Source organism: Heliangelus exortis, chromosome 7 (assembly GCF_036169615.1).
Source record: "Heliangelus exortis chromosome 7, bHelExo1.hap1, whole genome shotgun sequence".
NCBI classification, from domain to species: domain Eukaryota; kingdom Metazoa; phylum Chordata; class Aves; order Apodiformes; family Trochilidae; genus Heliangelus; species Heliangelus exortis.
In genome coordinates this window covers 3157232-3169295 of record NC_092428.1, presented here as the reverse complement: position 1 = coordinate 3169295, position 12064 = coordinate 3157232, and the positions used below count along the sequence as shown (strand labels likewise).

Here is a 12064-nt window from a genome sequence, read left to right as displayed (position 1 = left end):
AAAGAGACCTGGGTCTGTACTGCTCATCTCCCCTCCAAGTCTCAGGTATGCACAAGTAGGGGTCATCCAGAAGTGGCTCTGAGAAAAGCCTGGCCTGCCTTTCCCTCAGCTGCACCAGGAACTGCTCACAACAGAGTTCTTCAAACATCTGACATGACCTTCTCACACCTCCAGCCTGCAAAGACTCCCTTCTCCCCTAACAGAACACATCTTGTCTCTCAAAATTCCCTTAACTAAGAGAAAGGAGTTAAGGCAGGAAAGCAGAATCCTTTCTTAACCAAGTCTTGCCTCACGTTGCCCCTAATCTTTACCATCACCTTGCTTTCCCATGTCCGTGGTGCTTCCACCAATGTTCATTTCCCAAACTGAAGAAATAAACAAGGCACGAGAACCTAATCTCTAACTTCAATTTTTTCTTTTTTCTCTTTTTCATAACAGAATCCTTATTTTAGTCTTCTCCCACAGTGCCAAAAGCAGATGATTTCCACCCACTCCCCCTGGGGCTAAGACATGGGTACAGCACAACTCACTGTTCGTATTTCCTGGCTTTAACAGAAAATGTCACAGCTTATTTTTGAGTCCTCCTGCCCCTGGAAAATATGAGCTTGTCTGTTCCGTGCTGCTGTGAAGATCTTTTATCTGTTTTAAGGTTATTCATTTCACAGTCAGAAGATCCTGGTCAAAGAGGTATGTTGTCTATCCCTCACCAGAACATCATGAAGCTTAAAAACTGTGGTATTTGCAAAGGACACTTCATGTAAACAAAGAAAGGAAATTCCTCACAATTCACAGCATCTCTGCCTGGTACAGAACTTGTGTATGCTGCATCTGCTTGTAGTCCTCTTATTCATCCTAATCTTAGTTATTAACCAAGTTAAAGCATAAACTTATATACATTATAGTCAGCTTTTGTTTAAAATTTGTTTAGGATCCCTTAGATCAACTGAATGATAAAATATTACCCATAGGTTTTATAATTATTATTATTATAATTCTCTTTTTGGACAGCACACAATGAGCTGCTCTATGTAGATACACAGAAAAATCAATTGATAGGCATAAAGTGCAGGTCCCATTAAGAAAACTAACTAATTATGATAAGTTGCTACATAAATTGCTTTGTGATTTTCCCAGCAATCAATTTCAAAGGCTAAGTAAGCCTCTGGCTTGAAAACACAATGAGTACCTAACAACTGTGTCAATAACAACTATAGAGAAGACTGCAATGATAATATGAACAGGATAATTATCTTCCTGAAAGTAAGTTTTTATGCAAACTGATTTCCTTTTCTTTTTATGGCTGTGATTTAAAGATGGCAGAGCTTTTCAAAGTGCATCTGTAGTGAGTTGAAAGCCTTCAAAAAACCAAGACCTTTGTGTATTAACATTTATTACTACAAAGTCTGTGTCAATTTTATAATCTTACTTCAGAAAGGTTAAAGTATTATCTGAAAAACTCTAGACAACTCCTGAGGAATCAATAGGCATTTTTAGTTCCAGATAAACCTACAAGTATTTATTTCTGAAGTATGACCAGGCTGAGCAAACTGAGGTAGCACAGGTAAATCCCCAGAGGATAGTTTGGGGCTTTCACACATCACATCACTTGTACTACTCCCTCTGGCTCTCCAAAAATTCCAACTCTTTTTCCTTCAACACCAAATTTTGAAAGTAGTAAATCTCCTTGGACATCTATGGGGTTGTTATTTCCAGCACAACTGGATGGCACAGTGCTTGCTCTGCATTCTCAACTACCCTTCTGTCTGGCCCTGATGCATATCCCAACTTCTACAAAGCTAGGAGCTGGCTTTTATGTGTGGGACACCCTAAAAATGAGTCAGAATGCATTCTGTACAGTCATACTTGTCATGATGGAAAAGTTAAATATGCTGAATACTCAGAATACAATAGCACAGGATAATGACCACAGGAAAAACAAAAAAAAAGAAAAAACACAGAACAACTTGTCTGGGTCTTTTTTTGTAGGTGGTTTTGTTTGGTTTTCTTTTTTGTTTCTGGATTTTTGTTTTTTGTTTTTTTGTTGTTGTTGTTGAGTTCAGGTGTCTCTCTAACAGACTATATGGCTACATGCTTTCATTTGACTAGGAATGGAAAAGTTTGGAAAGATCTCAATTCCAAAACAAATCTATAAAAAAACAAAACAAATTTAAAAAAACCAAAAAAAAACAACCAAACAAACAAACAAACAAAAAAAAAACACCTTAGAAACTGTGACCAGAAGGAATCTCTGTCCTTCTGTTCAAAAATGCTTTGCAAAATAACCTTCAGAGGGCTACTAGGAAGCTTACAAATATTCTGTCCCTGGATTTCTAAGCATGGCTTCTGAATGCAGTTGACTTTCAAACTTAGAATAGACTGTTACAAAAAAAAAGAAACTGTTTCTGTCAGTTGACTCAAAGAACCTGGTAGAATAAATAGTTTTCCCTTTAAGCACTCATTATTCAAATATAAAACAAGCAAACGTAATGCACACACACACCAGAAGATTGGATAATTAACTAAACAGACACCAAACCAGGACAGTGGATTTGTTCAGGAAGTTCTTACAAGGCAGAATAGATTGGAACTATTAAACCCTGGCATAAACCCAAGCTAAGGCTCTAAAAACTCCTTACATAAATACAGACTTAGTTTCTAATGCAAACTGCTTCTTCTTCCTTTTACCATTAAGCTATGGGGCAAACTTACCACTGGTTGTTCCCAGAAACAGAGCCAGAAAGCAGTCATTTGCACAATGTTACTGGAAACCAACTGGCTTTGGCAAATGAATATGTTTTCAAGTAAATCAGGTAATAGAGAATAAAATATCCATTTACACAAAGGGCATCCAGCATTTTTTAATATGGGGAAAACCAGATTTTCATGATAGTCATGATTTAGTAATATTGCTTCTCTAGAGATAGAATGATAAATTCCCATTTTCCCAACCAACTGGAAAGCATCTCTCCTTATAGAAGGCAATTGGAGTTTGAATGCTTACATATAACAAAGGCATTTTCTTACCCAAGATGCTGTCATGGAAAAGGAATATTAAGACATCAAGGGGGGGGTAGAGGGTGAGGAGCTTTTCATTATCCCTAAAATGACATTACTGCAATTTTTTAATTTTTTTTCCATCAATTTCAACTATGTTAAGAATTGAAGGCTCTATTTTAAAACTATGTACCTAGTTAAGAACTGTCAATAATGAACAGAAGGGTACCTCCACTGGACAAACAACCCACTTAAAAAAACCAAATCACATTAACAGAACTTTTGGGGCAATTTTCTACATTTCATTACATTTCTGTACTGGAAGCATGGCCATTTCTGTTTTAAACAAGTTTAAGGAACTGATTTTTTTTTTTATTTCCTCTTAAAGGTAGGTAAATTTGGACAAGCAGATGGAAAGGTGGGGTCCATTTTATTTTGTTTCATCAGAAAATTTGAAAACTAAACCACAAGCAACTTAAAAATAAATTAAACATTGCATGACATCAAGGCTTGTCTTTAAAACTGACTTGTTTTTTTGTTTTTTTTTTTGCCTGGGTAAGAGAAATAGACAAATTTCACACAAGTAAATCACTGGTGTCTAAAACCATATAAAATGAAATACCAAATGCTAGTTTAACAAAGACCAAAGACAGACCCTTAGGAGTTTGAGATCATTGTTTTGGAATCAAAACAAAAATAAGGCTAGCTATAAAATTACCACTTTGGAAGGTTTGCCTCATGGGACAGCAATTAGATCTCCTACAGAATCAAGTCATATTGCTCTCAGGTGCTCCAAACCTTTATAGAAGGACAATATATTTTCTGCTAAAAAATACGAACAGTGGGAGCTGGTTAAGGTTCAGCTTTGTTGCTCAAACTTGTTTTTTTAAGTAATTTAAGAGAAAACAACTCTGCCAAGATGGGGAGAAATTTTCTAAAGCTTAAAATGTGTATCCAGTGTTTATTGTACTCCTCATTGAGTTACAAACTCAAACCCCAAAACACTTGATATAACTGAGTGATTACTCTCTATGATTCCACACTGACACTGCACTGTCACGTGCTTTTCCTGCAGGCTCTGGAAGGGAGAAAGATTTTTACAATTCCTGAAAATTGACTGTTCAAAATATGGAATCAACCCAAAAAGACCAGATCCTGTCTGGAAATAACATGTTGTATGCATGAACACAGAAGCCATGAGATGCAGGGTGCAACACATGCAGAATTACAAGATTTTTGCAAATCTCCAAGGTAAAAAAAGAGAAATGTCCAAATGTACCATTCAAATCCATTCAGTTTGCTCCTGCTCCCTACTTCCCAACCCACTCTCCCCCCCAGATCAATTAACAGCTGCACCAAACCATTTGCCAGAATTTCAGATTCTGGTAAACACAAAGCTCTCCAGGGACAAATAAGAGCATTCACAAACTTACAGCATTTTGCTTTCCAGTTTGCACTGAAAACTGACAATATTTACACATGCAACAGCTGATTCAATCTTTTTTTCACAACACTAAAAGCATTCAGTGAAGAAAAAACCTGAAAATACTCAGAACCTACGGAGCATGTTTAAGTGTTTCATTCTTTTCTTGGAGATTTTTCTATTGACTCCAATTAATCTTTTATGAGCTTGTGAACTCAAAGATTTTTCTTTATATAAAAAAAGTTGACTGTAGTTAATGGGCCCTGCCAGCAGGTTGTTCCAAGCTTTATTTACAACACCTGGAATTTTGGAAAGATCTCTTATTTCCTTGTGAATATATTTTATATATACAAAAGTATACATACAGACTTATTGGATCATGCTAACAAGGTCTCTTTCAGGGCCAACTTTATCCTATTTTTTGGATGACACTCTCTCCTCCATTCACTTTATTTATAGCTGTGCTTAATCATCAAGGAAATCTCCAAGCACATGTTTAGCAGGCAAAGCAAAATATTTCTGGGAAAAGACAGAATAATCAATTATGTAAAGAGCTAAGGGTAAAAAGTCCATAATTTGGGGAAGAAAACTTCCTCCTTTCATAGTAAGAGAGGAGGAAGTCTCAAGACACACAGTACTCAGAACCTGGTAAGCTCCAGCTCTGAATGGACATCCATGTGGATGCCCTGCTAGAGCCACACAAAAAGCAAAAGAAGTCAATCAATAATGCAGGGACACAACTTTTGATGCTTAATGCTACTGGCATTTCTTTTACCAAGTTAGATTCCAAAATCAGCCATGAATCCAAACTTCTAATTGACTACATCTAAACAAACAAATCTAAAAATACCTGTCTTTCAATGACAGTTTCAATGGATTTTTACAGAATTTAGGCACTTGCAGCATTCTTTCTACTTACTGTCCCACTAGATCCTAGACATTCAATCCAACACCAGAAATCCAACCTCAAAGCAAATGGACTTACCTGAAAACCAAAGCCAGAAATTGTACCTTGGGAAGTGGAGGCAAAGGAGTTATTTTATATCTTGGGGTTTTTTTTAATCTCTGCAGCCCAGCAGTGTGCTCACATCCAGAACTGTGGTCCTTTCTCTTGGAAAAGTACCAGTTACTCCCTGAGGTCACTGTCAGAACACAGCACTTTCAGGGCACCTGATTTCCAGCACCTTCTCTCAGTTTACACCAAGGAGCTTCACTCCCATCTTTAGCTGTGGCACAACAGCTGGGATTGATCTCAGCTGCAACAAATTAAAGGCTAATTAAAGGCTCCTTTGTTCATCCTTCCCACCTGAATCATGGCTCCTTGTGCAGCTGGAGTGCCTGCTTAGTTCTTTCAGAAGGTTTCAAGTCCTAAAACTGCCTCAATCTTTTACAGTGCTGCAGAATCTGAACATGCATTAAGGGTACCATGAATCCATACATGGAAGCCTGACTTTGATTCCAGAATCCTGTACAAAACCTGCCAAGGATTTGCATGATCAACATGAAATCAACATGTAATAGGGGAAATAAATGAGTATTGGTGCTCTGGTTTTAAGCTGAAAAATGCTGCAAGCTCTACAAATTTCTCCTTTTTAGGCTAAAGATGAAAGACCTTGGAATGTACCCTTCCTGACTGCTTCAGTTTTTCACCTGTTCCCTGAACCTTTTTTTGGTCCATGGGTATGCAAAAGGAATTTGAGAACTTGCCCAAGGTGCTTTTTTAAGTCCAAGGACTGGTGAAAAAGGAAATTGAACACTGATCCACCTTTTAATGTTGGAAATCAGAGAAGAACCCCTTTTTATTGCCATGAAAATGTGCTAACATTTCAAAATTATAGCCCTAAATTGCCCAAAAGCTCTCTTTACAAATATGAGAAAGTTTACAAATTCTCTCAAAATCACCAATGCTCCATATCATCATCTACTTAGCAATATTTAACCACTCAAATCTCTTTACCTTGTTCTCTCTCACACACAAAAATATCACCAAGCACTATTATCCATGGATTTATTTGCTTTCCCAGCAGACTACCTGCAAATCCTACTTAATACGAGTTAAAATCTGTAATCTTGACAGGGATGGTTTTCTCATCTAGTGCTTGAAAGGCAGAGTGTTCTTCTCTGGAAAGTGGCAGTAACTAAAACAGAGAAGGCCTTCAAGCAAAGCTTGCCACCTTGCAAGAGTTCAAATGGATAAAAATTCAGTTCCTACCTCTGTGATTCGTGAGGTCTCTGGATCCAGAAGGCAGAGGTGTGTAGTGTATCACTGGAGAGGTGGAGGCAGCATCACTGGAAGCCTGGGTGGGAGAAGAAGTATTTATCAGCACTTTGAAGGAAAGCCACTGATTACAGAAATAGGATGCACCTGCAAATGAGTGGTTACAGGTGCAAAGAATCACCAGCCATGGAGGATTAATTGGGTGTTCTTAAGGGTGCCTGCAATCCTTTAAGGCAGCTGGACTCACAGGAGGGGACAGTATGTTAGCAGGTAGCATTATTAAAATCATACTTTCATACAGCTCACAGCTTAAAAAAAAAAAAAAAAAAAGAATAAAAATCACTCTCTTTACCAGTAAAGCTTCAGGCAATATTAATATCATTAGCTATATATCATTACTATGATATTATCATCACTAATTTATTTCTTAAACAATAACCATTGCTTTAACTAAAATTACTCAAAGTTTAGATTTTTGGGGTTGATTTTGGCTGCGTTTTCTGTTTGTCTGGTTGAGATTTCTTTCTGTTTGGTTGTTTGCCTTTTTTCCTACTACCTAATCTACAGGATCTGTAACTTTGATCAACAAAGAAAATCTGTTACTATTTTCCAGTCTGTCTATTCAGTACTAAGTCCAGCAGCTCTTTGCTCAGACAAAACCTAAATGTGAAGACAGAGATACCTCAATTTGGCAAATATTTGGTTACACGGGTAACTTTAGCTGTGAATAGTTTAAGTTTCTTGGCCTTGTAACTTTTATGCCTTGTAGTGCAACATTTGTAACATTTGTAAACCGCAACATCTGAACAAATATAATGCTTGCAAGAACACAAACTACTCCTGTAATAAATAGCTAGAATAAATAATAATAAATAAATAATAATAATAGTAATAAATAGTTAGAATTTCTTTACTGGGCTTCTTGGTGACCTGTTCCTATAAAACTGAAGCTACCACCTGTTTTAACCAGCATTCCTCAAAGCTATTTGTAGTTGTAGCTGCTTGTCAGTGCAAAAAGAACTTCTGATGCATATGTCACCAGCACTTGAAGGCATAACTGTCACATGTCAATGCTGTCACTGTCAAAATATTCCTGTGAATATTAAGAGTAATACAATCTATACAAATCTCTTCAGAAAATAGCTTAGGGCCAAACATCAGTATGTGGTAGGGAAAACAAATGGTTGTCTTTCTGCTGGTGAATCAGAAACGTGATTCAGAACTCCAGACAGTGTCTGTGCAAAACAACCTCACCCTGGCTGATATTCCAGAGAATTAAAGTTGCTCTAAGTGAATGCTTAGCTCAAAGGAATGAAAACTGTTCTATATTTGACAGGAAATTATATACTGTACATAAGATAACAGCAAAACACCAATAAACAAACCCTCTGGTTCTTGCTTTGCCTAAAACTGGAAATAAAGCTAAATTGCCCCTTCACTCCAATATCCTTCTTAGAAGCTCTTGAATTCTGCTTGCTCAGTGGTATATTGCTGAAAAGGCAAAGTCTCTTCCAGTAATTTTGGGAAAAGCTATCATCAAGCTGTCAACAGTCTAAATTGAGATTAAAAGTACCAAAGAGAAACCTTCACTGTTATCAGAGTCCCAAATAAGCACACTTGAATAGAGAGATAACATCTAGAGCATACAGTATGAGACCACTTCTTCCTCCAGGTTTTGGAGTGATTCACAGGGATGGAGCCTTATGTTAAATAGTTAGTGACACTTTTCTTCTTGTCTTACCCAGATTGATTAGGTCCAAAGAAAAGAGGTAGCTGGGAACAGACTCCTGTTCTTGGAATTCCTCTCAGGTGTCCCATTGCTGGGGGTGAGGGGCATCTCTCATTCCAGGAGATTTATTGTACCCTCAAGCTCATGTTGGGCATCAGATTTCCAACACTTCACAATCCAGGGTGGATTGAGCTGCATGGTTAGAGTTGTCAGGGTTTGGGCTCAGTCGGTACCAACTCTGGTACCGACAAGGCCTCCTGTACCAACAAGGCCTCCGCTCACTCACCCGCAGGCCCCACCTGAGGGAGGGAGGAGAAAATCCACCCAAAAGCTCAATAATCAAGAGAAGCACAGGGAGGTTTGCACTCCCCAGTTATGCCTGGGGCACAAACAGACAGACTACACTTGGAAAGAGAAAAGACAGAAATAAAAGTACCAGAAGAAAGAGAATATAGGCCTGGATCTGAGCACCTTCCCTCCCGGGCCCGGATCGCTTCACTGCCGCCTCCCCTCAGGGCACAGGGGACGGGCAGGGGGGGTTCAGGGTTCAGGGTCAGTTCCCCACATGGGGTTTCTGCTTCTCCTTCCTCCTCAGGGAAGGACTCCTCACATTCTTCCCCTGCTCCAGAGCAGGATCCTTCTCATGGCAGAGAATCCTTTGGGAACCCCTGGGACATGAGTCCCTCCCATGAGGTGCAGTCCCTCAGGAGCTGCTCCCGCCTGGGCTGCCCACAGAGTTATGGCGGGAACGGTCACCCCCTCTGTCACAGGGTCCTTCCTGGCCGTAGAGCCACGTCTTTTCCACCCCAGCTGTAGATCCACATCTTTTCCACCCTGTTTGCAGATCCATGTCTTTTCCACCCTGTTTGCAGATCCACATCCACCTTTCCCTGTCTGCCCACCTCAGCCTCAGCCAGAGGTGGGTCCAGCACTGGAGCTGAGGGAGCTTCCAGAAGCTTCTCTCAGGAGCCACCCCTGCGGCCCCGATCTCCAAAGCGTCACCACACAAACCCCAGACAACACTTGGCTAAAACCAAAGGCTTGGTCCTCCTAGATGGAGGGGAGAGTTCTCTTCTCTGAAAAGCAGAATTCAGGGTCACAGGTGAGAAAGTGAAGGCAGGGGTTTTTCCTAGATTTTTATTCCTATCTTACGGGTAGCACCATGCAGTTTAATACCTGTCCCAATGAAGATGTTTGTTTTTCTGCACGATGAGTCTTCATTTTATGACCTGATTTTTGGTAGGAATAAAAATGGGGCTATAATTATGGTATGACACAATCTGACAGCTGGTCTCCAAAAGTAAAAACTTAGTGTATCATCTACCCAGTTATTATCTTCTAACATTTTAATATACTATCATCTAGGAGTCTGACAGCTATAACCAAGATGTCTAAGTTAACAGCCTTTAACAAACTACTGCCATGATTTTCATCATTGTGGGTTTCTGATTCTTGCTCTCAAGTTTAGCCTGGAAATTAAGAACTGAATTAGTATTTAAGTTTTTTCTTCTCCAAAATATTATAGCCGTACTTTATGCTTTTATCTTAACCAGACACTGTAAATCTGGTTTTGAATTTCAATTAAAAATATATACATAGTATATACATTCTGAGGATATGATTAATTACAAATTAAGAAGATAGAGGTGGATTAATCTGATTGACTTTTGCAGACATCTCTTGAGGATCAATAGGTGGTCTGATATCAGTCTGTGTTTGCTCTAATGGAATATCAATACCTATTGAAAGTTGATATTCTTCTATTTGTGTAACATAGCTTATATTTATATGCTGGTACTTCTGTACTAGTATTTACTCTGATACCTAAGGCATGCCACAAATTCTTTACACACCAGTAAGTATTCATGTATTAATTCTGACAAATTTTGCAATACAGGAAGAACAACAGCATCCTGACAAGGGTTCAACAGGTTCACATTGGCACTTGGAGAAAATGTGGTAAGCAAAATCACTTCCATATGCACACTCAAACAAAAGAAGATTTCCTCAGCTAAATACATTAAATTCCAAAATATTGTTGGAGGATATCATCAAGAGAAATCTCAGTTTGATCAAGACATCATTCAAAACAGAGATGGTAGAGTACAGACCGAGAAGTGGTAGCAAAACTCAAAATAATTAAAAAAAAATAATATTATTTACTATGGAGGTCAAGACAAAGACTAAGGATTCTCCTATATCTGTTACCTTAGAAAGATTTTACATGTTCAGGATTTCTCCTTTGCAACATGTTTCTCATCCAGTATGGGAATTTCTCAAAACTCCAGCATTTGAGAGTGTGACTCATGCTTTTCAGGGAACTAATAAAGAGGCAAAATTCTTGGGGACAGCACGATGCTCATACTCTAAGCCTGACCCATAATTATCAGTAATTCTTGTGTTCTGTGATACTGCTGTTTGTTTCCATTCACCACAGTTTTAACACTTGTCAAAGTCATCCAGTAAGGTCACAGAAAAATGACCTCAGCAATTTGAAAGCTCATTGCTTCTCATTTGGTGATTTACATTCAAATAAAAATGAAAAACAAGACATTGCAGTGATCAGCCCAATGTTACATACCATGCTCTCAGAGGCAAAACTGGGATTCAGAATTTAGAAAGTCTGATTTATTTAAAAATATTTTTACTATATCCACAGGGAAACCACAACTAAAAATTAAGGAAATCGTTGCATTATCCATTTCTTAAACTGACAAAAACATTTCTCCAAAAAGGTGTATGATTAATGAGAACCTGTGGCACAGTTCCAACTCAAAGAATCAACTCATACCAGCTTTTGAAAAATCTTTCCTTTTATCTAAGCAAATGGTAATATTTTCCTGAAAAGCAGATCTCGTCTCAAATGTACTCATAACTGATTATACTTTTAAAATTTCCTGCATAATCATGTACTTAGGCTAAGGACTGATTTTGGATCCCCTTGGCACACATTCCTTCCCTAAGAGACACAATGGCAACAGTCTTCAATAATTCAAAATAGATTTTGAAAACTTGCCTAAGTACCCACAAACCAATACATCAGCCCTTTCCAACACTGGCAGCAGCAGCAACTCACACATCTTCACCCATGAGATGTATTGGACCATCACCATTTGTCCACATTTGTGATTCAAGGTACAGAAATTTTCCATGGAACTCCTCCTGAAGATTTTTTGCCCCCAAAATTTTGGGCATAACTAAGTAGCAATTAAATATATCTACGTAAACCGTGTGTAAACATCTGATGATGAACACAGTCTGCCTAATAACAAATAAAATTTAAAAAAATTGTTGTATTTCTGACATGCTTACAGAGTATCTAAAGTATCACTGCTTTAGAGGGACTGTTCCTCCCCAGGAGTTCATGGGGCACTGAGCACAATGGGGCTTTGATTTCACTGGGAGGTCTTTTGAGCACATTGTGATAGCAGAAAATATTACAGGAAACAACAGTACACCAAGTCTGTAACCATTCCACCCTAGGGAATGGTTAGGGAAGAACAACTTCATTTACAATGTATTTGCTTTTCTCTGAACTCAGGAACCATACAGCCAGTGAAAGAAAGGGACAAAGTGTGAAAAAAAAAAAAAAAGGATAAAGAGAGAGACTAGAAAATTGCAGAAGCAGGACCTGACAGGACCACTGCAGGCTACACAAGGTCTTGTTTGCTTCTGTGACCTAAAGTTGGATGGCCCAGCT

The 12064-nt window shown here is 38.5% G+C and overlaps 1 protein-coding gene across 2 annotated transcripts in view; it reads right to left on the bottom strand.

The window, feature by feature from the left end:
- Positions 1-12064, bottom strand: part of LRMDA (leucine rich melanocyte differentiation associated) — a 597778-nt gene that overhangs the window by 82260 nt on the left and 503454 nt on the right. For both annotated transcript variants that reach the window (XM_071748288.1, XM_071748289.1), the window contains one exon: positions 6630-6714. In XM_071748288.1, coding sequence (XP_071604389.1) covers positions 6630-6714 — 85 coding nt within the window. The remainder of the gene's footprint in view (positions 1-6629; positions 6715-12064) is intronic.